The sequence below is a fragment of the Helianthus annuus genome, chromosome 11 (genome assembly GCF_002127325.2).
Source record: "Helianthus annuus cultivar XRQ/B chromosome 11, HanXRQr2.0-SUNRISE, whole genome shotgun sequence".
NCBI lineage: Eukaryota > Viridiplantae > Streptophyta > Magnoliopsida > Asterales > Asteraceae > Helianthus > Helianthus annuus.
In genome coordinates this window covers 177,987,321-178,014,721 of record NC_035443.2, presented here as the reverse complement: position 1 = coordinate 178,014,721, position 27,401 = coordinate 177,987,321, and the positions used below count along the sequence as shown (strand labels likewise).

General features: G+C 37.6%; 2 protein-coding genes across 2 annotated transcripts in view; both read right to left on the bottom strand.

Annotated features, from left to right (window-relative positions):
- LOC110891231 (benzyl alcohol O-benzoyltransferase) overlaps positions 1-13,416 on the bottom strand; it is a 77,392-nt gene extending 63,976 nt beyond the window's left edge. The window contains exon 1 of the mRNA XM_035980314.1: positions 12,930-13,416. Within this exon, the coding sequence (XP_035836207.1) occupies positions 12,930-13,382 (453 nt within the window). The 5' untranslated portion in view covers positions 13,383-13,416. The remainder of the gene's footprint in view (positions 1-12,929) is intronic.
- Positions 8,239-9,330, bottom strand: LOC118484294 (benzyl alcohol O-benzoyltransferase-like). The gene has a single exon (XM_035980315.1). It carries the CDS (start codon positions 9,255-9,257, stop codon positions 8,394-8,396), a length of 864 nt encoding a protein of 287 aa, XP_035836208.1. The 5' UTR covers positions 9,258-9,330; the 3' UTR covers positions 8,239-8,393.
- Positions 13,417-27,401: the final 13,985 nt, after the last annotated feature.

Genomic DNA, 27,401 nt, shown 5'->3' with positions numbered 1-27,401 from the left:
TTGGAGATCAGTTTCAAAATGTTATTCCAACAACCCGCATACTTAGTGTTAAGAGACATGAAGCTTCTTTGAATGTTTTTACTATGGAACGCTTCCACCACTCACGTCCACAGACTATGAGCTTCGACCTTGTATCTCCATCCCCACTTATAGAGGAGCGCCTCATTGACTTCTTTGGGTTTGTTTATACCCAACCCCCCCTTTTTTCTTGGGCCACGTAACCCAATCCCATGCCACCCAATTCATTTTTATCTTATCACTATGGCCCACCCAAAGAAACTTTCTCATCTTAGTTTCAAGAATCTTAATTATACCAACCGGGGCTTTATACAAAGAAAAATAATAAATAGGGAGGCTCTCGAGAACAGAGTTAATCAAAGTAAGTCTCCCCCTATGGATAAAGTTTTTGCTTTCCAAACCGATAACCTTTTATCAAATATACATTTGAACAATTGGATCCCAATTGCTGATTCTATTCATGTTGGCTCCCACAGTGATACCCAATTAAGAAAGAGGTATTTTATTAGTATTGCACCCAATCACATTAGCCATATCCTTAATTTCATTGCTCTCCAACCCCAACTCGTATAAGTACGATTTATGTAGGTTAATTTTTAGACCCGAACACAAATAAAAAATTCTAAGGCATCTAGCCACGTTCGAAACATTACCCCTATCCCACTCCCCCATAATAAGAGCGTCGTCCACATAAAAAAGGTGCGAGATAACCGGACCGTTATTAGGGGTTTGAATACCTTTAATAAATCCTTCAAGCCCTGCCATGCAAGAAGATGCTAGACATGGAATAGAAAAGGAGATAATGGATCTCCCTGTCTTATCCCTTTGGAGCAACTAAACTCAAAAGTGGGAGAACCATTCATTAAAACCGCGGACCTAGCCGACGCTAACACCCCTCCCACCCATTGACACCAACGATTAGGAAAACCCATTTGACCCATGATATCCAGTAGAAAACCGAATTTTAAAAGAAAAATCTTTTTTTTTTAACTTTTTTAATCCAAGAAATGAGTTCATTGACCATTAACTGACTGTCAAGAATGTACCTGTCTTTAAGGAACGCCGTTTGATTTTCCGAGATGATAGAATCAATAGCCTTTTTTAGCCGGTTAGCAAGAACCATAGAAATAGTTTTACTAATCACCTCAATAAGATTGATCGGGCAATAGTCTCTCATCCCCAGCGGGTCCTTGGCTTTTGGAATAAGAGTTATGAAAGAAGAACTGCATCCCTTCTCGATGGACCCTTTACAGTAAAAGTTAGCCAACAAGTTATAAAAATCAGACTCAAATATATTCCAATACCTTTCTATGAAATTGAAATTAAAGCCGTCTAGCCCTGGCGCTTTGTCAGCCCCACACTCGAAAACTGCCTTTTTGATCTCCTTGTTAGTATATGGGGCAGTTAAAAATGCCGCCTCCTCCTCTGATAGTGTCTTTATATTATGACAAATAAGCTTTGGCCTGTTTTTGTGTTTTTCCTTGAAAGCAGAATTGAAAAATCCCATAATCTCTTTTTTTGACTAAGGAAGGTTTAGTCGTCCATACCCCATCAATCAATAGGCCAGGATGTTGTTAGAAGCCCGTCTACTATTGATGTATCCATGAAAAAAGGCTGAATTCTCGTCTCCTTCCATATTCCATCTAATCCCGGCCTTTTGCTTGAGGTCTTTAATTTTGAAGTCTTCCAGCTCCTTTAAATATTTTTTACATTCCGTTCTGGTCCATTCCTCCTCTTCAGATAAATCCTTAACTTCCGACCCCTTGTTTATTTTATCAAGCTCTTCCTTTAGGATCCTCTCTTTTTCCCCTTCCTTAGATAAAACTTCCTTTTTTCCAAATTTTAATACCTTCTCTGTAATAACTCTCATTAAAATCAATAATTAGAATGATAATTAGTCAATAAGAAAACCCTAACTGAGACACCCAAGTAATTCTGCACTAACCCTAAAATTTCCAGAACAATTGGAATTAGGATCAGGGCCCCTAAAACTCAGGGGGGGGATAAACCCTAATGATAATTATCCATAAAATTCGTTGTCCAATTTGAAATTCATTTTAAAGTTGAGTCATGCAAGCTAGTCCCGAACCCAGCTAGCCTATATAATTAGACTGCACCCCTTACGAACCGTAAGGGGAAATGGCATACGGTCCGTAAGCGTGCCAAATTCTGTGTATAAATAGCCGACATTGGCAATTGATTTCAGAAGTTGAGACGACGGCCAAAAGCCTTCTGTACGTCGAGATATCACAATAGTATTACAATTAAACACACACTGATCACGAAGTGCTGCCGCAAAACAGGGTAATCACTCGATCGCTATTACGATTCATTTTCCGACTGATCAATATATCCAATGGATGTTTAAGTGCCGCCCACATAGGGTTATACTTTGTCGTTCGTCGTTAAATCGATGGATGTTTAAGTATTGCACTTTGTCGTTCGTTGTGAGAATTTGATCTCGTGAGTTATCGTAAATGCTGTATTGATCACTAACCCGGTTTTGTGTGCATTATTATTTAAATTAGGTTAACAAGGCTAAACCATATTCTGTCCGTGTTAAATCTGCAATGTGAGTCATTCTCTTTTATTCAAATGTTTTACAATACTCCAAATTATTTTCAGAATTATAAATTACAGTGATTAAGTTTATGTAATCACCAAATTACAGCCAGTATGTGGGGTATTGTGCACATTACTACTGTTTTAATCACTTTAGGTGGGCGAACCTAAAATTAAGTGATATACGTCATTCATTGGGGCAGCCAATGGTGATATGACCATAGTCACAGATCCGGTCGAGTGACAAATACTGTGGGTAATTGGTAGATATCAGAAACATATGTAAAAACTCTTAATACTGTAAATTATAATAAATGAGTCATTTTAGTAAACTGAATGATTCACTCAGTATTTCCCGCTGACAAAAGCTTTTTCAAACATGTTTCAGGTGATCTATTGTAATTCAGGAAAAGTGCTGGGGAGCATTTCAAGCTTAAGAAAGTGGCTCATTATAAAATAGAGAAATATGTTTTCTAAAAATAAAGATTCATCAGTAAAATCATGTTATTGTAAATTACCGGGATTTTATTCCGAATTGTGAAATAAAATAATCGGGAAAAGTTTTTAGCTTTACAACGATCCTGATGATAAACTTCCGCTGTTAAACTCAATTAAATAAATATCACGGGATTTCTGTCCCGCGGCTCCTGAAACGGGTCAAACCGGGTCGGGGGCCGTGACATTCTCTAATCCTTTTAAATTTTTTCCATTAAATGCATATTAGAATCTCCGGTTCCGTCAAAATTATCAATCTCTTTCTTAACCACCTCATCAAAATCTTTTCTATCCATCTAAGAATTAAAAAAAATCTGAACAGCTTGGGACCAAAATTTTTGTTCGAACAAGACAGAACGAGAGGGCAATGATCCGAATGTAACCTAGGGAGCGCTCTCAAACAGGCCCCCGACCAATCAGAAAAAAAAAATCCTGACAAACCAAGACCCTGTCTATCTTGCTTTGTTTGTTTCCATTATCATTATCATTATGATACGTGAATTTCCTTCCTTTCATCTCAAATTCTCTCAACCCATTATCAAAAATAAACTTATTAAAATTTGATGCACAAGTTTTATTAAACTTAGAATTCCTCCTTTCTTCCACTAACTAATAATAATTATAGAAAACCATGTTTTATTAATATTTAAAATAATAAAGTCACGTTTAACATATAATTGATGCTTCAATTACATCCCAAAACTCCACACATTTTCGTGGTCCACGTGAGACTTAGGGAAAACCACGTGTCCACTTGTACTAGACTTTATGATTTGGCAATTGCACGTAAAGATGTGACAAAAATAGCTTTAATGGTTTGGGTCCAACCATGAAAGCCTAGTCTTGGACACAATAGTTTTAATGTGCCTGGGTCCAGAGAAAAGGCTAAAGTCGCTGGGCTCTAATTTCCCACTAAGAGACACAAAATATCAGGGTCCAACTAAACAAGATAAATTTAAAAAAAAAAATCAAATGGTTCTAAGATAGCTAGCGGGACGATGCCAATAGCTACGGAAGGTAGCGGTGCAAAAAGAACTGGTTCTAGACCTAACTTGCGTACCTGACCCATAAAAGGTAGCAACCATACTTGGTTCTGAACTGTTTGTACCTGATAGTTCCTACCCTACCCGGTTATACCCAGATAGATACCAGTAAAAATCCATGTAGTCAGTTCTAAGCGTTAACAATGCTAGATAGCCATTTTCTTTTCACTTTTTTTTTTTTTTTTTTTTTTACCATGAGAACTAGTTCTACAGAAATGTCAGCATGGTAGATCAAAAAGTCAACAAAACGGACAACTCCCTTTTATCCATTATTAACTTCCAATTAGTTATCAAATGACTTTGTATTTGTTTCATCCCCTCTCTCTACACACAGGGGCAGATTTACATTCAGTTAGAGGGTTCCCGGGAACCCGTTCGATCTGTAATTTATAATGTTAACGTATATAGAATATTCCTAAGGAACCCCTTAATATTTTGTAGATGAACCTTATAAACAAATGTGTAGAGTGGTTAATTGGTTAATGGTGGCGCTGATTAACTTGATGTTGCATGTTCGAGTCTTGTTAAAGCCCGTTTTCCCCTTTTTTGCATTTTTTCCCTTTTTTAAGTGAAAAACGAGTCAGGGACTTAGGGTTTAGTTCCTGCCTTTTCTCCCTTTCCCTTTTACTCTCAAACAAAATACACAGCTATCGTCTATCCACTGTCCAACCATTCATCCACCATTATCGCTACCACTCATCCACCGTCTCCACTCTCCAGCCACTCTCTAGTCTCTACTCTACTCATTGGAGCAGTCACGTAGCCGGCAACCACGACCCCTTTAGGCTTCCCTCAATCACTCTCTTCAACTTTCAGGTTCGTTTATACCCCTTTTTTTCTAAAAGTTTATGATGTTTATTTGTGATTTTGGGTAAATTGATATTATCTTGCAAGTCGTTGTCACTATTGATATCATACGTTATTTGTATTAGTTTGCAATTCTCTATTAGTTTTGATATCATAATGATTTTGGGTATATTGATTTTGAGATAACGACTTGCAATTCTCTATTAGTTTATCTTTATTAGTTTGCAATTCGCTATTAGTTTTGATATCATTGTGATTTTGGGTAAATTGATTTTGAGAGAACGACGTGCAATTCTCTCTTAGTTTAATCTATTTGAAATTGTGATTGGATAATTGGACGGTTGATGATGAAAAATTGTAATCTTTTGAAACTTGATTTTTGATATTTAGGTAGGAGTAAACTGCCAAAATGATCCCTGAGATTTGGTCACTTGTGACACTTTAGTTCAAAACTCAAACATTTTGAATCTGGGTTCCTATGTTTTCAATTTTGTTGTCATTTTCATTCAAAAGCAAAATCTGGTCTGATTTTTTCAGTTAACAATCAGTTTTTGTCTTTTTCCTCCCTTTTAATGAACGAAAAATGGTTAGATTTTTTAATTTATTATAATAACCTAATGGATATTTCGCACACTTAATTTTCTAGCTGAAACAATTGTGCGGCATTATTGATCGTGTTCACATACTACAGCCAGGGGCGGACCTAGTAAGAGTCCAGGGTGGGCGGGCGCACCCCCTGAAAAAAAAAATTTAGTGTATTTTATAAGGTAAAATTCTCCCCGCACCCCTTGAAAATTTGGTTAAACCCCTTATCCGCACCCCTTAAACCCTTGAAAATTTGGTTAAACCCCTTATCCGCACCCCTTGAAAATTTTTTCTAGGTCCGCCACTGACTACAGCCCATGCGAGGTTACTACGTACCAGCTATGGGTCTTGTCGACCAAATCCAAATCTGCAACACCCTCTAGAAAGATACAAAGAGATAACAGTCAATGATAAGATTTGAGAAAGTCAATGACCTTCTAGTATTCATGTTTTCCTTTCTCTCAAATCTTCAACATTGTTTTCCTTAATTCCATGATGTCTTGATGAATTTGCTGCACATATCCACTTTAATCATATACGAGTTTCACCTCTTTAATCAAAATATTTTCCTCTCAATATATTTATGCATATTAATTAGCTATTCATAACCACTCGTCCACACCTATATCAATTTAGATTAACTTACCTTGACTTCTGCAGTCAAACATAGTCATTGTTTCAAAATCTTAAATATGTATGATCATGAAAGAAATTGAAGAAATCATTATTGGTGAAAGTTCGCTATGCATCTCCTCACTACCCAAACCTCTTCCTCGGATCAAAATTACTATTCTATTAATTATCAAACTTATTAAGTTGGACAATAGAAAATGTAGATAGAAAAAGCTTTGCAACCTCATGTACAGACTTTAAATCCACAAAAAAAAAACTAAATAAAAACCATCAAGATCCTTCTCTAGTGAAAATCGTCAAGTAAATAAAATCTTAACAAAACAAAGTGCCTAAGGTTTTGTGACTGATCAGATTCCTAGGTCTATTACCATATAAAAGTTTATATAACTATTCAACTCTAATTCTAATATTAGATGGCCCCAAATCTACTTTAAATCTATTTTTGAACCTCATATTTTAAACATATCAAAATCAACACTTCACAGCTTCCATTCACACACATATATTAATCTCCAATTTATTAACTATACCAGAACAAAATTAGGGCATCATATCATATAAATTTAACAGCACGTCACTGTTTTCATCCATAAACGTATACTAATCCTCAATTTATCAACTACATCATGATCATAATCTACAATCTATTACAACAGATAAATTTAACAAAAAAATTGTGGAGCATTATCTTGTTGACACATGATCCATGGGACACCAATATGAATATACATTTTAACGGCATCTCCATAGGATGTCATTACATTCTCATACTCATTCTCAACCTGTACGTACGTTTAATATAATTAACTATAATTTAATTAATACAATATATGTGTATATATAACTTATGCCGACCAAATTGACCATATAATTTATCCCATTTTTGGATTGCTTCAGTAAAAATGAAAACCGGGAATATGAAACCTAAGGCCTTCCTGATCGTCAATGTCGGAGAGAGGCTTGAGTTCTCGAGGTGTTGGTTTAGCTGGAACGATGAGCTCCAGCTGATGTTGGTGAATGTCAATGGAGTGTTGGTGGTTTATTTAGCCATATCTGGTTTAGCTTTGTGTTTGTAATTTGAATATGGATAACTGGTAGATTTATAGCGTTGTGAAGGTCCCCTCGCTACTTCTACATGTTCACGTAACTCACATAAGTTGATCATGTTATTATTAGAGGCCGGTTATTGTATAATATGCATTAACGTACAAAGCGTACGAGATTCAGTATCAACGTGCGAAAATTGGTTTATAACATGCGATTTTGGTGTTTTTTAACATCATGCGATTTTTTTTACTAGCATGCGAAGTTTGGTTTTTTTTTATAAACATGCAATTTTCATTTTGTTTTGAACATGCGATTTTCATTTTTTCTTAACATGCGATTTTCATTTTTTTAACATAACGTGCGATTTTGATATTGCGTATGCTTAGTACGTTAAGTCATATTGTACGATACATTTTATTATTATTATTATTATTATTATTATTATTATTATTATTATTATTATTATTATTATTATTATTATTATTATTATTATTATTATTTGTGAGCGAGCATGAATGTGAATTTGCCTTTCAAATACCTCCACATGGAAACACAACCAGATTTCTCTATTGAGTGTGAATGAATAGTGGATTTGCTCTTCATATACCTCCACCTCCACGTGAAAACACAACCAAATTTTCTATTGAATGTGAATCCGACTCATATATAGCATATGGTGTTATATATTGCATGTCCACCTAAGCTATATCACATGTACTTTATCATGTATATACTTTAATATACTTCGGACTTTCATAATAGTTGTTACTATTTTGTTTCTACAATAGATGTAAATGTAGTGGGGAAAGTGAATACGAGGCTATTACGCATTTAACTTAGATGCGAAACTTATTAAAACGAGGTAGTTTTGATTAAGATCCATTAAATTCCATTATTTTATTTCATCAATCCATCGATTTCTCAACAACATTTCATTCTCTCACGCCATGTTGCCCAATGTAACAATCTGCAACAACGCATCGACCTGCGGTTTCGTAACTAGTTATTGGTAACCTTCAGCATATGTAACTTAGAAGTACATGTTGTATGATTATTTAGAAATAAGACCATACAATACAATACACCACATCTTACAATTATTTAGTCCATACATATAAACTTCTAACAGTTCTATTAACAAAAACACGTCTAAAAAGCATATTGCATGATGCCATGATCAAATATCGAGTCATAACAAGGAAACTATAGTTTGGCATGAGCGAGTACGTGTTCCTGGTTAACATGATCATCATTATCGTCTCGCGCCAACATTATATCTAGCTCTTTGGCGAATCTCTTCATAGCAACACACGGCAACCATATGGGTACCACGATTCCAGACTCACCCTTATGATTTATACGACGTGTATAGAAACCAGCAACATGGTAATCAGGCCCGGCATAGACCGCGTTTCCCCACCCGAAATCAATTTCAAGTAATCCAGAACGTGTCACGTCTGACACGATATAGCTTCCAACAGTTGTGAAGTTGGGTCGTCCTTTGATTACCATCAGATCTGCGACGGATTTCAGGTACTCTTCGGTGACTTCAGATTTGGCTTTCATCACAAGCTCCAAAGCGTGTCCTAGCGGTTTGTTACATAGGTCTCGAGCTTTGGAAATGGCAGCCGGGTAGGCGAAAACATTTCCATAGTATCCTACGGGGATCCGAGGGTTGAACTTTAAACGTGCGTTGACAATGGTCATCATGCGCATTTCATCATCAGGGTTTGGTTGGAGTGCGATTGTACGACAACGCCAAAGACAAGCTGTTAGGACCTCAAATGTGGTACAACGTTTCAGGTGTGTTGGAAGTAACCTACGAATGGCGGAAATCTCAGTTGGTCCAAAGAAAAATGACCTAGTTTCCATGTTTTCCAATGGGATGGTTATACCATCGGTGTCTGCCACTTTGTCATACTCGTGATGAATGCATGTCATGCGAGGCGGGTCTCTTGCACAAAGCAACTCTCTTTGCCAAACAGGCAACGTCGATGGTGTGGATGCGCCTTTTGCCATTTCACTCAATGCTGTGAAAAATTGTACATATCCGAACGCATCGCACATGGTATGACTAACTCGTACAGCGAGGATGAAAGCTCCACATAAGAGTCGTGTTACCTATCAATTGAAAAATGATATAAATAAGTCATTTTAGTGGATTTCTAACCAATTTATCATTTAATACATATCACTACATGTTTGACCGTGTTCACTTGTATGCTTTTATGTGCGTGTTCCTGTGTATGGCCTTTTTAGGTGCTTGTTCACAGGGGCGGATTTAGAGCTATTTTGGGGTTCCCAGGAACCCGTTCGATTCGTAATTTATAGTGTTAAGTTATATTACAATATTCTGAAGGAACCCTTTAATTAGGGAACCTTTAAACAAATTTATAGAATGGTCTGCTGGTAAGTGCGTGCGCTGGTGACATTATAGTCATGTGTTTGAGTCCGGTTAAGCTGTTTTTTAGCATTTATTTTCTTTTTTTAACTCAAAATCGAACTAGAATTAGGGTTTCTTGTCGCCCTTTTCCCCTTTCCTGTAGTTTACTCTCGGACCCAAACACAAACAGAATACTGAACACACGCAGTCTCCACTCTCCAGCCACTAGCAGCACCAACACATGCACGGCCGTCATTAGTCTTCCGGTTGCGGCTCGCCACTTCACTGTCGCCCATCCTCGAAACTTGTTTCGAATCATACTATTACTATTATTATCTGTTGTTTAGAATGAAAATTGTATATGATGCGCGATCATATGGTCTCTTAATTTGATTTTAAAGGTTATTTCTTTTATCTGTTTATTTGTTTGAATTACCTTTTGTTGTTTGTGTTATCTTTCTTTTCCGCATCAGTATATATAGATTATTATCGCCTAAGAGCATTCACACAAATTTGCTTTAAGTGGAGCTGATAATGAAGAAAGTGTTGGTTTAGAAGCTTTGGTTTATTATATGTCTTAGTTCTAGCAAATTGCCTGATTAATGGACTTATCACAGAAAGCCGGAATTATCTTCAAAAGTTTGGTATCGCTAGGGAATTAATATAATCTCTTTTACTGTTGTAAATTGAGCTTCTATAGTGCATGTATGATATGTCATTTATTTGCCTTTGTAGACTATATATTAGAATATGGCATATGATGTGATTGTTTTCATTTATATTACTACGTGTTTTTTAATTTATGATGACGGTGTTTTTTTATTATTGTATGGAAATTTTATTTTGTGATGAACCTTACCTGACCTGATTTTTTTATGTTCGGATGTATGAAATTGGAATATTTACAAAAATGAACCCCTTATAAAAAATTACTGGCTCTGCCACATTTATATATTTTTGAAGGGTGAAATCCTTTAATCTTGTCGTCAGTGAGAATTGAACCTAAGTGTTCTAAAATATTTTGTCTTTGTTAATGGACCACCAATCCATTGGTCACGTGCATATGTTTATGTGTGCTTATTCAAACATTAACTTTTTCTATTAGGGTGAGAGGGGCACTCCTCTCTTAGGGGAGTCCTCTCTCTTACACACACCAAATCAGCACGTGCCACATCAACTCCCCTCTTAAGTCCCAATTTTGCACTCAAACGTTGGCATCACTCCACTCACACAATTATTTTTTTATACAAAAAGAAGAAAAAAATATGATTGGTGGAAAAAGAGTGGACACACATTAACAACCAATCACCCCCTCTCTCTCTCCTCTCTCTCATGCGGTAACCTCTCACCGATCCCCCACCCCGCTTCCCCTCCCCGCGTTGATGGCGACGGTGTTCCCGCTCGGGGACTACACTCACCGCATGGGGTCACCGCATGTGCCCCGTACACCCTTACATTTTTAACATACTATAATTCGCGGATATTTTATAAAATGTGTATCAAACATAACTTGTTCAAATAGGGTATATTCATAACCAACAAACAAAAAAAACACCAAATTAACATAGTTACTAAGGAGGCTGTATTCTAGCCGGTAGGGGTGTACAAAAAACCGAATTAACCGAACCATAATCGAATTAACCGACAAAACCGAACCGAAAAAACCGAACCAAATAAAAAACCGGTGGGTCGGTTAATGGATTTTTTGAAAACCGAATGTAGCGGGTCGGTTATAGTTATCATTTTTTCCATACCCACCATAACCGAACCGAACCGACATGTAATAATTTTTGTAGGATTTAAGACTTTTCACCGTATTTTTAGTATTTGATGTTTTTGGCGGAAAATTTTTAGTACTGATCGGTTTTTCATATCATTTTTTGGTTTTGGTTGAATGTTTAATTAAATTTATGAAATGTATCATATCACTTTATTTGAATATTCGATAATAATTTGTATTAATATTATATATTGTATGTATTTTTTAATACTATGTAATATACTAATATTTACAAATACGCAATAACAATTTATTCTATATTAAATTAAGCTATTTTTAGCTAAGCTAAATACACGGTTAACCACCCATAACCGACCCGCTATAACCATCAAAACCGAATAACCATGACCACCATAACTGATCGGTTATGGTTATGGTTATCCGATAACCGACATCACGGTTATGGTTATGGTTTTTGGTCAAAACCGACACAAACCGACCCATGCACACCCCTACTAGCCGGAACTAAAAACATTAAAAGGTACAACAGGTCCATAGGACCACTTGACTATTTTATGGACCCGCTAATATTTGTTTTGGCTAAATTTTAGCCTCTTAGGACCACTTTATTTATATTTATATGGTGTTTTCTAAGGCTATGGGGTATACTCTAACATGTAGAGTGTTAACTAACATTGCAAACCACTCCCTCCTTGTGTTAAAGTGCATTAAATGAGTTATGTGTTAACATGTTAACCTAATGTTAAGAGATTGAATTAATTATTATACCCAAAGTGAAATGAGGAAAAAAAGTTGATGTGTCACTTAGGTGGAGTTAAGTTAGGTTAAAGTATACCCAAAGGTCTATAAGCATTCACATCTATTTTACTATCTTCATTTCTATAATTATACTAAAAATTATTAGGGGTAGAGGTGGTCATCACTCACAACTCACTCATCACTCACAACATCCAATCAATTTCCGTCGCATCATCGAGCTTTATTCCATCACTAGTGGTGGATTTTAGTGGAAATGTCCATCACTCACCACATCCGACAATTTTCCTCACAACCCAACAATTTCCCTCATTCTCTCCAACTTTTCACGCGTGATAATCTTGACGCGTTATGAAGTTCACGCGTTTTAAGTTTTGGTGGCAACGGTGTTTTGTGGACAATCACGCGTGATAGAGGTCTTATAACGGACCGCCCCGTCCGGCCTTATAGTTTCTTTTTTTATCAATTAATTAAATAATACGTTTTTATACTTTTATCATTACATTTTCTCTACAACTCAATACCACTTTCAAAAATTATTAAAAAAAGATTAATAGGGGTGAACAATTTCCCCAAAATTTACAGATAAACAATAGTATTTTCTCAATTTTTCACAATCACTCAAAATCACTTTTTTTTAATATACAGAACCCACTCATACAAAATTATAGAATATGTGAGTGCTCCAATAGATTGGTTTGGATATCTTTATCTTTGATATGTTTAAAAACATTCTTATTTTGAAGATTATTCCAAAGTTAAATTACTTATATTATATTTTGATGATTATTCCAAAATTAAATTACTTATAAACGTTCTTACTTCTATGGGTTTTGCCCACATAAGGTTTTACTTTTACCTGAATGAGCAACAATGGTGAATCAAGAATGCCACTGGAACCAGGAACATCATAAAGAAGCTCTTCCCTACACGGGAACGGTGGCTGAAGCTCCACCCCGAACTGCTTCAGCGTAACATCCGCCTCCGCCTCGATAAACAACGCACCCTGGCCCGAGCAATCCACCATAAGCTTCCTCCCTGGACCTTCCTTTAGCCTGCCCGCGAACGGATAGTAAAACACCAACGCCTTAGCCAACGCGTCCCTGATCACACTCGCCAGATTCTTATTTCCCATTTTTGGATTGCTTTGGTAAATATGAATAGCTGGAATATGAAACCTAAGGCCTTCTTGATCGTCAATGTCCGAGAGAGGCTTCAGTTCTCGAGGTGTCGGTTTAGCAGGAACGATGAGCTCCGGCTCATGTCTCCGGACGGTGAATGTCAATGGAGTGGTGGTGGTTTGTTGAGACATATCTAGTTAGTTAGCTTTGCTATGGTGATATGAATTTGGGTAACCGGTAGATTTATAATGGTGTGAAGTACGTTTTCGACCCCTCGATTCTATAGAAATTTTTGGGTATATACGTTTTCGACCCCCACATCATTCGGGTAAAGCTTCGCCACTACATAGGGGGCTTTAAAGCTACTCCCTTTAACTTGCATTTAATGGTTTAAAGCCCCTTTAAAGTCCTCTATTAAACAAAATACAAATAAAAAGAGCAAAAGATTCGATTGTTTGAAAAGAATGGCCCCTGCAACCCCCCCCCATGCTCGTTACTACAATGGAGCTCTCTCCATTCCCCCCCCCCCTCCCCCCCTCCCAGCACCCAGGGGGTGGCTATGGGGCGCTAAAGGGCGCTAAAATTGTTGATTTGGCGAGTGCCGCTATACCACATCCCCTCCCCTAATAAGTATTATTTTTACTGATCGATTCATCTATTTTTGGAACGTCCACATTAGATTCGGACGTCTCGTCTGGAGACCTCTGGAGAGGTGCTATAATTAATAACTGTTAAACAATGAAACCCTTGTAAATAGAACTTTGAGTTAATTGCTATTTTAGTTCCTGTTGTTTGGGTTATTTCCCAGTTTGATCCAAAGGTTTGAAACGTTGCTATTTTAGTTCAAATAGTTTGAAACGTTGTCATTTTAGTCCAAATAGTTTCAAACGTTGCCATTTTAGTCCACTGGGTTAACTTCATCCATTTTTTTTTCTATTAGCTAGAAGGGTATTTCGGCCATTTTATATGTAATTCTATTAGATAGAAGGACAATTCGACCATATAAAATAACCGAATTGCCCCCTTTTAGCTAACAAAATAAATAGATGAAATTAACTCAGTGGAATAAAATAGCAACGTTTGAAACTATTTGAACTAATATGATAACGTTTCAAACCTTTGAACTAAATTGATAAAATGACCCAAAAGCACAGGAACTAAAACAACATTTAACTCTAGAATTTTGACAATTAATATAAAATTTTATTTTACTATAACAAGATGGGGTGCAAGATAGAGGAGGTTTGATGGAATTCAACAATACAATGGAAGCTAAAATTGTCAAGGAAATCAAATACACACTTTCCTATGGATAAAAGATTATCTCGAGAATACAATTTCTATTTCTAGAGTAACATAATCGGTAACTTTAATGTTAAAAATTGTCCCTTGTAGGTTGGCCCATTTTCTTTGTCCACTTCTATATCTTCTATTTGCCTCTTTTGTTTAATAAAAATTGTCGTTCCGAAAAATGTTTTTAACATGCGCCTTTAAAAAAAAATCATAAAAGCAGAACCAAGTTAAACAGCGACATGTCTCATTGCACAATATGTATGTCCAAAAGGTAATTTTCAATTTCGTGATACCGTATTCCCTTCCCAATTTTGATTTTGTGATCTCCTTTTATTTTTATTTTTAAAGAAAACTAAATTTAAATTATCTCAACTGTTATATATTGTCTGGCAATAGTCTCACATGAAATGTATTGTAATAGTCTTACTTTTTTAAATATTTTTTTCAAATAACCTTTTTTCTAACTAAGGTTTAACCAAATTAGTTTTTGCTGATGTGGACTATCATATAAGCAGTCCACATCATCAAAACTTATGGTGGTTCTTAATTGAACCGAATATATATATATATATATATATATAAATATATATATATATATATATATATATATATATATATATATAGAGAGAGAGAGAGAGAGAGAAACGGGTTCAGGAGAGAACGGGGAAAAGTGTGAGAACGGTGAGAACGAATCCTGGCCCAACACATGGCAGGGGGCCCTAATTTTATGCGGGGGTACGATTGTCCTTTTATACGTTCCCTCTTTATTCGCGTTATAAATATATTTCAAATTAAAACTCTAAAGATTTATTGTTAGCTATTACCTCCTTTGCAAGTTTTCTCAGATCTATGGCGTTTAACGTGGATTCCGTTCGACAAAGTAACATTCGTTGGTGTTTTCTATTTTTCGTTCCAGCAAATCATGCAACAGATATGGCGTTTTGTTCTTTTATCATTGTTCTATGACGTTTTTTTTTTGTATTTTTATTTTTATAATGTGTTGTATGATTTTCAATAGCGTTATTCAATTATGCAATTTAATCGCGTTTTAATTGATATTTAATCTATTAGTAAGAACTCCAATTGGAGTTTTCGATATTAATTTTAATTGTCGTTTACGTTCTAGTGTATTTCTTATGTTTTTACGATCATTGGCGTTTTTCGTCTATTTGATTAGTTTTGAAATTTATTTAGTAGTATTTGTGAATATCAGTTATTACTATTTTGCTAATTTGTGTAAACATTAGTTTTGTTAATTTTGGCGTTTTCATTATTATGTTATATTTTGTTGGGTAAGGTTATTGTAAAAAAGGTTAAAAGTGTGAGAAATGTGAGAAAGATTGTGGAGATGACATGTGTCCTAAATCTAAATTAATTCAAAAGGGTAAACAAGTAATTTTATCATTAATTCAATTAATTAAAAACTTCACACAACCCCCACCTTAATTATAGGAACTATTTTTTTTAAAAGATCTCTATAAAAACCATTCAGCAAGTATATAACATCATTCTGCAAGTATATAACACCATTCAGTAAGTATATAACACCATTCAGCAAGTATATAACACCATTCAGCAAATGTATAACACCATTCAATAAGTATATATAACACCATTCAGTAAGTATATAACGCCATTCATGGACTAAACATCTGATCGAAACATATTATTTTCTCTATATAAGTATAGCAATATGGTACTCATATTAAAGATAAAAAACGCTCGTTATTATGGTGTAATTTAAAAAAAAAAGTTACGTATAAAAAGTTATTGACGTTTAAAAAAGACGGGGGGGGGGGGGAAGTTACATGTGCATTAATGTTAGTTTCTTAATTTAAAAATGTTAAATTTACCTATATACCCTTAATCTATAAAATTAATATGTTTAATACTAAACATTATTTACAATTTTTCCATTATGATCTTAACCATTAGATCAAAGATCTAATGGTGTAGATTCTATCTTACCTTTCTCACAATAAACCCTTTTTTTACAAGAACCTCTACCATATTTTGTTAATTATTTATGTTGTTAAGTGTTTTTAATTATTTATCTCATGGCTTTTTTATCATGTCGCTTTTAAATTATGTGTTTATTATGTCTTGTTTATTATTCAATTAATGGCGTTTTAATGTATAATGTTATTACGAGACATCACTCTTTTTTTTTTGATTTTTCTGTTCCTCCCTGTGTTTTCTCAGACGAAGTCTCTTCCTCGAGTCAAAGGCATTGCCCCAAAACTGGATTACCATTTATCATTCTTGACATCAGTGAAGAATTAAAGCCAAGAAAGGACATGCTATTCTCAAGCCTTGATGATTGTTATTCAATGTATGTTAAGTATGCCAAGGAGTGTCGGTTTTCAGTCAGGAAAGGGACTACAAAGACAAACTCTAAAGGTGTCTTACATATTAAGTATTTCTTGTGTATGAGAGCTTGGGTATATAAGGACAACAAGGTTGATACGTTGGACCCCAATCAAAAGGAGCGAGTAGTGCGATCTAACTTTTCAAAGAGGACTGATTGTGGTGCACTGTTATGTGTAGAATTTGAGGATGGATTTTGGAAGGTGTATAAGTTTGTCGAGGAGCATAATCATGAACTTGTTAAACGTCCTGATAAGCATTTTCTTCCAACTGAACGACACCTCACTCAGCTCTAGAAGCATGTTATACACAGCATGTCTAAGCTGAATTTGGGTCCTGTCAAGGCGTTTAATGTTATGAAGACTTGTTTTGGCGGTTTTGAAGACGTGGGCGCAAGCAAAGTTGAATTTAAGAACTATAAGAGGTAAATTAACTTGTTCATAGGGGAATATGACGCCGATATGGTTCTGAAACATTTGAATGAAAAAAAACATTCCCAGCCTAATTTCTCGTATGATTACATCACAGATGAAGAGAATCGTTTGAAGGGTCTTTTTGGTGTAACGATCAAGCCAAACGTAATTACCACGTGTTTGGTGATGTGATTTCGTTTGCCGCCACGTATCGTCCCAACAAGTAATTTTTTATAATTCAACTTCTTTGTTTTTGGCGTTTTATTAATTTACATGCAATGGCGTTTGTATATTTTACATGCAATGGCGTTTTATTAGCTTACACGCAATGACGTTTTACTAGTTTACATGCAATGGCGTTTTATTATTGTTTCATTTCTCATGGCGTTTTCATATGCAGATACTCTATGGTGTTTGTACCGTTCACTGGTATAGACAATCATCATTGCAATGTTACATTTGGTGCAGCATTGTTGGCGTCGGAAACTACTGAAACGTATATTAGGTTGTTAAGAGTTTTTCTAAAAGTTGTTGGTTCTCAACCAAAAGTTGTTGTCACTGACCAAGATCCAGCGATGAAGAAGGCTATTTTTGTTGTATTTGTTGACACGAGGCATCGGTTATGCATGTGGCATGTGATGCATAAACTTTCTCTGAAGGTTGTTATGCTTTTTTTTACCTTTGGTGTTTTAGGATACAATGCGTTTTAAGATACATGGCATTTTGTACCTTGTTACTGTTTTTTAATTAAGTTTTGTCTTTTATTTTTTTATTTATGCATGGCGTTTTCGTGTTATTTATAGGTTGTGTTAGGCTATGCAATTCCACCAATTTTAAAGAACGTATTTGTGGTGTTGTGTGGACGGATATTCTCACACTTGAAGAGTTTGAATCAGAATGGGAAGCGGTTATTGCAGAATTCAATTTAGAAGATAATGACTGGCTATCTAATATTTTTGCACTTAGGGAATCTTGGATCCCTGCATACTATAGAATGGAGTATATGTCTGGTCTTATATGAACGACATCCAGGTCGGAGAGTGAGAATCATTTTTTTGGTCAAGTGTGCAATTCGAAAGCTACTCTTGTTGAGTTCATGACGCATTATGAGACTTCAATAGAAGCACAGCGTCACACACATCGTAAAAATGATCATGAATCTTGATACAAAAGACCCCAGTTGAAGAGTAGTTACAAATTGTTGGAAGGGCAAGCTGTTGAGATATACACAAAAAGTATTTTTTGTGATGTTCAAGCTGAGCTTATTGGACTTGCGGATTGCATAAATCAACGTTACGAAGATCAGCCTGATGGGTTTGTTAAGTTTTACGTAAATGACTTCCAACAACTTTGTACATCCTTATTTGAGGTAAATAATGGCGTTTTGGTTTTTGTGGTGTTTTCTGTTAATGGCGTTTTATCATATGCAATGTGTTCTTTTCTTTTTTAGACAAACATTCTATGCATGGCGTTATAGAGATATTGTTTTTGGCGTTTTTCAGGTAATGTTCCGTAAGTCTGATTGCACATGCAGTTGCGCATGCAGACATTTTGAACAGTTTGGTTTGCTATGTAGACACAGATTCTATGTTTTGAGACTTATCGACATTAGGGAATTTCCAAAACAATACATTCTGAATAGATGGCGCAAAGAGGCCTCCCCAAACTGCTCTCCTGAATTCTTAATTAGTCGTGAATATATGACCGAGCGTGATCCGGATGTGCAAAGTATGATGCGAGATATTATTTATTCAACCGAATACACTTTGAACCGTTTATCTGGTAATAAAGATGAGCTATCCTTATACAAGGATCATGTTCAATCTTATATGAAGAAGGTTCAAGATATGCAGATTGTTGCTCCTCCCGCTAGTTCTAGGGATAGATTTGCCGAGATAACTGGTCAATATAAAAACGACAAGAATCCGATAAGAGTCCCTGTAGGTTATAAATCCAAAGGTTCTGGTTCTCGGAAGCGCCTGGAATCTAAACAGGAGATAGAAATCGACAAAAAGAAATCAAAGTCGAAACCCGGGGCCAAAGAAAGACAGTGTCAGAACTGCAAAGCCTATGGACAATACGCATCAACATGCAAACAGGCCGTAATTAAAAGAAGATCGACAAGGTCTTCGAGAGCCAGTGAAGAGTAGTTTGGCGTTTTGCATTTGTCATTCTTACAGAACACATACAGATGGTCTTTGAGAGCCAGTATAGAGTAGTTTGGCGTTTTTTTTTATTTCAATGCTATAGAACACAGACATTTCTTAGTTTGGCGGGGTTTTTTTTTGCATCCTCTTTTTTTTCTATCTCTTTGTGCATAACATGTTACTTTGAAGTTAAATCACAAACAATATAAGATCGTGCAAGGAAATCAAACGCCCAAAAAAAAACAATAACGCCACTAAATAAAACTTCCATAAACTTCTATTTTTGGTCGTGCTAAACTCAATAATGTTTTGCTGAACAAAATGGATAACATTGTTAATCCTCAGTCAAGAAAGATGTGTAACAATGTTATCCATCCCGTTTAGCTAAACTTTATAGAGAACAAAAACAGAATCTCCATGAAATGGGCTTTTTTTGAAGTTTTGTGGTTTTTGTATGTTTTGGCGTTTATATTGAGGATCTTGCTCATTACATAGAGTGAAAGTTTATTGAGAAAATAGTGTATATCAAAGAAACATGGATTTGAATCTTTGATATTTTGGTTTTTTCGGCGTTTATAAGATGAATGGTATAGAGGAAAATATAGGTTTTTGTGGTTTTGGTGTGGATTTTAGTAATTCTGAGAGTTTGTTTATATATGAAGTTTTTGGCGCGTATTTTTGGTGCGATTTTTATTGCAGTAAATGCTAGTAATAAAGTTCCGTCGTTTTAGTACTGTTTGTTCAGCTTTATCGGTTAAAAACAAAGTTTGGCGTTTTATATCTATGGCGTTATATTATGATGAAGTGTGCTATGTGTGTTGAGGCGGGATTTTAATAGCGTGAGTTTGGCGTTTTATGTTAAGTCAAAAGTCCCTTTTACCCTTAATGAAGCGCGCCAGATTAATAAAAGTGATTTTATTTACGAAAATGCCACCGCGTCGTCTAGTCCATAGATTGTTTTGATCTGACGATCCATAAGCGTTCTCTCCGTTCTCACACTTTTGAGCGTTTTCTCTAAATCCTGACCCTATATATATATATATATATATATATATATATATATATATATATATCTAATATATATATCTAGGGTCAGGATTTAGAGAAAACAGTGAAAAGTGTGAGAATGGTTAGAACGCTTATGAATCGTCCAATCAAAACAATATATGGACTAGATTGGCGCGGTGGCTTTTTCGTAAATAACACTGTCACACCCCCAAAATACCACATGCAGAAACACCGCGGGACGTGTGACGTACCAGGATCCAAGCCACCAATCACATTGAACTAATAATAATATTTAAATAAAACACTCCATTTATTTCATAATATAATTCCAAGTCATAAGTTAAAACCAAAGTAAACGTTCAACGGAAGAATAATGTAAAATGTTAATCAACTGTTTCAAAACAAGTGTTCAAAACCCCAAAACATGTATCCAAGAGTCTCGACCCATGACCACTCCAACACTCCCAGATAGCAAGTCCATAATCAAGAATCTAACGACCTGCAAGCATGCAGACAAGTGTGTCAGACGACGCTGGTGAGTTCAAAGTTTGTTACCACGTTTTAGTTACTAGATATGAGTATAAAACATTTCAATGATTGATGTTGTTATTAACTCGATTGCAGATGGCTCTAGATTATTTGCCCAAACCCCAATGCTCTATCATACATTGGTCAAGTGGTTAAGGTAATTAGTTCACGACCGTCCTCCCCGGTACAGTGTGAGGGTGCCAAACCTAATAGCGCTAACAACTAATAACCCCGTTGCCTCCCCGACAACCAATCGGTATATGGTGGGACTTAATGATAGAAATGAGTGTAATAACCAACATCCCAATAACCCGACATTCCTCCCCGGAACGTTTACCGGATGTCCCTCCCCGGGACGCATGCTTGGAAAGAGCAATGAACTCACATTGGTTTGCTCGGTTTGATTAGATATTCGTTCACACTTAATCAATCAAAGCCTATAGTATTCATGTATACGTAATTAGTTTACTCTCGCTTGGTTCACGTATAATTTATAATCATGGTGTGCATTCAAGCAACGATCATTGAATAACACATAACAACCATTCCAACTCGTACAAATCCACGACTCACATGCATGTTTCGTAACAGTATTTAACAGTTAAGTGAGCTATTTATCATAAGCAAGTCATATTTTTCTCAATCATAATCAACATCATTAACAGGCAGATAATAATCATTTAAGTTCCATGCACGTGATAACCCACAGTCTGTTGATGAGTTTTCTTTAGAGCGATGAAACACCAAGTGTTTCGTCGACATAAGGGTGACGAAATATCAAGTGTTTCGTCGACTATGTATTTGACGAAACATCAAGTGTTTTGTCGACAATGTTAACAGTTTCACATATTGACTCTAACTATTCACTATAACTCCCGTAAACACCTTCCATATTTTGAAATGGATCAAACCATGTTATTCAATCAGTTACACATTATGATCATACGTAGTTCATAGCAACAATTGCCCTTAATTCTCATGAATTAATGATAAGTACCATAGACATTAACATGCTCATGATGTCTCCATCCCGATTATTCAACAGCCATACACAATACATTTAACCTAATACCATCTCAACAACCAAGACTATCGAACCGCATCATGAACAAACACAAACTATCGAATTCTATTCATGCATATTCTAGTTTCCTTGATTAATAATAACACATCAAACCCCTAGTTAATAACATAAAAGAGCACAGTTTCTAACAAATCCCTATGTTCACAATAGATCGCAATTAACACATAACAATCATCAACAATGAATCGAGTAGATCAAGTCGGGTAATCACATACTAACCGGTTGCAAGATGAGACTTGGGAGTACCTCGAAGGGAACAAGGATCGCCGCCGAGTGCAAGGGAGGAGAAAGATACTTGGGCCTCACCTGGGCCACAAGCCCATCTCGGCGAAATACCCTCTCCGACGAAGAACTAATCTTTCGTCGATAGGTGATGATGAAATGCTATGTTTCGTCGAGTAAGAATGATGACGAGAAACAATGTTTCGTCGAGGAGAGGTGATGACGAAAGTCTAGTGTTTCGTCGAACAGAGAATGCATGTGCTAAGTCTATCTAATCTTAAACAGTTCATAAACTTTTATTAATTAACCAAACAATAACAAAACGTGCTCATGTTACAACGCAACCAAATTACGGAAACAGAATTATAAACAAATAACGTGTCGAGGAAAAGCCTTGAGAACTCGGTTTGTCACATCATCCCCAACTTGAAAGAAATTTCATCCCGAAATTTGATAATTAATCCAAAACGACAAAGTGTTAGATCAGGATGACTGTGGGTTTTCCGCAGGTGCCACATCATCCCCAACTTGAAAGGGAATTTCGACTCGAAATTCACTAGTTGTATCACATTTAGATTTGTTAGCTGGGAATAAATGAGGGTACTTGAGCTTCATCTGATCCTCGCGTTCCCATGTGAACTCCGGTCCACGCCTTGAGTTCCAACGAACTCTCACAATTGGAATCCGGTTATGCTTGCGGACTTTGACTTCCCGGTCCATGATTTCAATAGGTTCCTCGACAAACTACAACTTGTCGTCGATTTTCAGCTCTTGAAACGGTACCACAAGTGTCTCATCAGATAAACACTTCTTTAGCTGCGACACGTGGAAAACATCATGAACGTTACCCAACTCAGCAGGTAACTCTAACTTGTAGGCCACCTTACCAATTTGCTCCAGAATTTTGGATGGCCCAACATAACGTGGGTTAAGCTTGCCGCGTTTCCCAAAACGCCCCACACCCTTCCAGGGTGAGACCTTCAACATAATACGATCATTAACTGCGAACTCCAAAGGTTTTCTACGCTTATCTGCGTAGCTTTTCTGACAATCACACGCTGCCGCCATACGATTCCTGATCTGAATAATTTTCTCGGAGGTTTCAAGTACAAGTTTCGGGCCTGTAATCTGGCTATCACCCACCTCAGCCCAACAGAGAGGTAAATGACATTTCCGTCCGTACAATGCTTCAAATGGAGCTGCCTGGATGCTTGTATGGTAACTATTGTTGTAAGAAAACTCTATCAAAGGCAAGTGTTTCTCCCAACCCTTGCCAAAATCAATCACGCCCGCCCATAGCATGTCCTCAAGTGTCTGGATGGTTCGCTCACTTTGACCATCCATCTGTGGGTGATAAGCAGTGCTCATGTCGAGAAGCGAGCCGAATGATTTGTGCATCGACTGCAACAAATCCGAGATGAAACGCGGGTCACGGTTAGAAATAATAGAGGTCGGCACCCCGTGCCTAGAGACAACTTCCTTCAAATAAACAACTGCAAGTTGTGAAAACTTATCCGTTTCCTTGATTGCTAGAAAATGTGTTGACTTCGTGAGACGATAAACGATCACCCAGATGCTATCGTTCCCGTTTTGAGTTCTAGTTAGCCCAGTGACAAAATCCATGGCAATTTGCTCCGATTTCCACATGGGTATCTCTGACTGTTGAAGTAAGCCTGAGGGTTTCTGATATTCCACCTTGACTTTCGAGCATATCAAACACTTACTCACATAAGTCGCGATGTGAGCTTTCATCTTTGGCCAACAATACAAGACTTTGAGGTCCTGATACATTTTATCCGAACCTGGGTGAACAGAGTATCGAGACTTGTGCGCTTCGTCCATCACAAGTTCTCTAAGGTTACCAAACAAAGGAATCCATACACGCTCCATGAGGTAGAGGATACCATCCGACCTCTCTACAAGTCATTTTCCATGCCCCTTAAGTACTCTGCTTCAATGTTTTCCTCTTTCAACGCTTCGGTTTGTGTAGAACGGATCCGGTCAGGCAAGTCAGAATGGATGGTGAGCTGCAAGGCGCGAACACGTTTAGGTTTCGATTCCTTTCGACTGAGGGAATCAGCTACCACATTGGCCTTACCCGGATGATACTTGATAGCACTGTCATAGTCGTTTAAAAGTTCTACCCAGCGACGCTGTCGCATTTTCAATTCCTTCTGGTCGAAGATATGCTGAAGGCTCCTGTGGTCGGTATAAATAGTGCATTTAGTACCGTACAGGTAATGCCTCCAGATTTTGAGTGCAAACACCACGGCTCCCAACTCTAAGTCGTGTGTTGTATAATTCCTCTCGTGCACCTTCAACTGCCGCGAGGCGTAGGCTATCACCTTATCGCGTTGCATCAAGATGCAACCGAGACCCTGAATGGAAGCATCACAATATACCACAAAATCTTCTGTTCCTTCAAGTAAAGACAAAATTGGCGCACTGCAGAGTTTCTGTTTCAGTAACTGGAAAGCATCCTCTTGTTTTGTTCCCCATGAGTATACAACGCCTTTCTGTGTGAACGAGGTAAGAGGTTGAGTGATCTTCGAAAAGTCTTTAATAAATCTCCTATAGTACCCAGCGAGACCGAGAAATTGTCGCACCTCTGAAGGAGTCTTCAGTGCCGCCCAATTTCTGATAGCATCAATCTTAGCAGGATCCACGTGTATCCCTGATTCATTCACAATGTGGCCAAGGAAGTGTACCTCTCGAATCCATAAGTCACACTTAGAAAATTTTGCGTAGAGTTGCTCCTTCCTTAGGAGCTCCAAGATAAGTCGTAAATGTCGCTCGTGGTCTTCTTTGCTCTTTAAATAGATCAGAATGTCATCAATAAACACGATAACAAAATCGTCATGATACAGTTTGCATACACGGTTCATGACGTCCATGAAAACCGCTAGCGCGTTCCTCAACCCAAACGGCATAACTAAAAACTCGTAATGCCCGTACCGCGTCCGAAAAGCCGTTTTAGGAACATCCTCCTCTCAGACACTCATCTGATGATAGCTCGATCTTAAGTCGATCTTCGAGTAAAAACTTGACCCCTGCAACTGGTCAAACAAGTCGTCGATGCACGACAAAGGGTATCGGTTCTTAACTGTCACTTTGTTAAGCCTCGGTAATCTATACACATGCGAAAGGACCCGTCTTTCTTCTATACGAACAGAACTGGGGCTCCCTAAGGCGAAGAACTGTGTCGGATAAAGCCTCTATTCAACAGCTCTTGAAGTTGAATAAATAGCTCTTGCAACTCTCCAGGTGCAAGACGATAAGGAACACGAGCAATCGGGGCTGCTCCTGGCGCAAGATCAATCTGGAATTCCACTTGACGGTGAGGAGGTAAACCAGGTAGTTCCTCAGGAATACATCCAGAAATTCACGAACAACTGGCAGGTCTTCGATCTTTCTTTCTTCAGTCGGAGTATCTGTAACAAGTGCTAGAATAGTAGGATACCCCTTTCATAGGCACTTCTTCGCTTGCATAGCTGAGATGATACCAACCATCGCACCACTGCGATGCCCCTGAACTGATAGAAATTCCCCACTGAGGAGAGGAATACGTACGATCTTCTCTTTACAGAGAATTTCAGCTTGGTGCTTAGACAACCAATCCATACCAGCCATTACATCAAAACTACCTAGGGTAACAGGAAGGAGGTTAATATCAAACACCTGCCCCACAAGATCTAGTTCACATCCCTTAAGAACGTGTGAGGCTTCAATTGTCTTACCATCGGCCAATTCTACTACGTGCTTAGCTTCTAGAGGTGTTGGAGCTAACCCTAATCGCTGACTGAACTCTAGAGACACATAACTCCAATCGGCACCGGAATCAAATAATACAGAAGCAAAGAGGTTGTTCACAGAAAACATACCAGTCACGGCATTGCCGTCGTTTCTAGCATCACCAGCACCAATTGTAAATACCCTTCCACGAGCACCATTGCCCCCATTGTTTCCATTGTTGTTGTTCCCAGCATTGTTTTTGTTGTTGTTCTGGCGGTTGTTGTTGTCGTTGACATTCTGATTCAACTGAGGGCATTCCCGTTTAATGTGGCTCTCGTCCCCACACTGGAAACACCCCTTCCTATTGCCTTGTTTCTGATGGGGCTGCTGTCTTTGCTATTGCTGATGCTGCTGATTCTGCTGCTGTTGCTGCTTTGGGTACGGAGCTCTACGGTCTTTTGCCTCATGGCCCACCTTTTCGCACCTACGGCAAGCCCGGACACACGATCCATAATGATGATAACCACACTTGTTGCACTTTGGCTTCTTACCAACATAGGAGCCTTGATTATGATTTCTGCCCTGGCCTTGGTTAACTGAGGACGACTGACTAAAACTACGGTTATTACTGTTGTCAGGCCTTTTCTGAGATTGACTCGCACTGGTTGCTTTGTCAGTATCATTCCATTTGCACTTGTTATCACTAGCAGCTGTGGTAGCTGTAGCTGTAGGGGTAGTAGCAGAAACACGTCGCGGTAACGCACCACGCTCGACCTCTTAGTCAGTAATCTTGTGTGCTAAACGGATGATCTGAGGCAGATTGTTGAGGTTTGCAGTAGTGACCAAACTCTTTACCGATGGTGCTAGGCCCTTGATGTCTAGTTCAATTCTTCGAGGTGGGGGTCGAGACAAGTAAGGGCACATGTTTGCTAGCTCATGTGACCTGTTGGTGAACACTTCAATTTCAGACCCCACCATCTTCAGATCGTAGTACTCGTTCTCAAGTTTCTGAATCTCGTCATGAGGACAGTACTCCTCCCGTATCAACTCCTTGAAGTTAACCAAAGTGGTGGCGTTAGCCATCTCGATGCCCAACATCTGCACCTGGGCATTCCACCAAGTTAAGGCACTGTCCTCCAAAGTGCCTGTAGCATACTTCACACGGTCCCCCTCGGGACAGTTACACATAGCGAACACCGACTCAACCTTCTCAAACCAACGTAGTAACCCCACATCCCCGTCAGTCCCATTGAATTTCTGTGGCTTAAAATCAATGAATGTCTTGAATGTGCAAGTAGGCGGATGGTTTTGATTCTGATTCGCTTGCTGACCTAATGGACGAAAGGAAATATGACACAAGGGTAGGAGTTGTGTACGCAAACAATCCCAACCAGAACAATCCCAACCCGAACCCAA

Coding starts and splice junctions, on each gene's coding strand:
- LOC118484294 (XM_035980315.1), bottom strand. CDS start 9,257: ATGTGCGATGCGTTCGGATATGTACAATTTTTCACAGCATTGAGTGAA.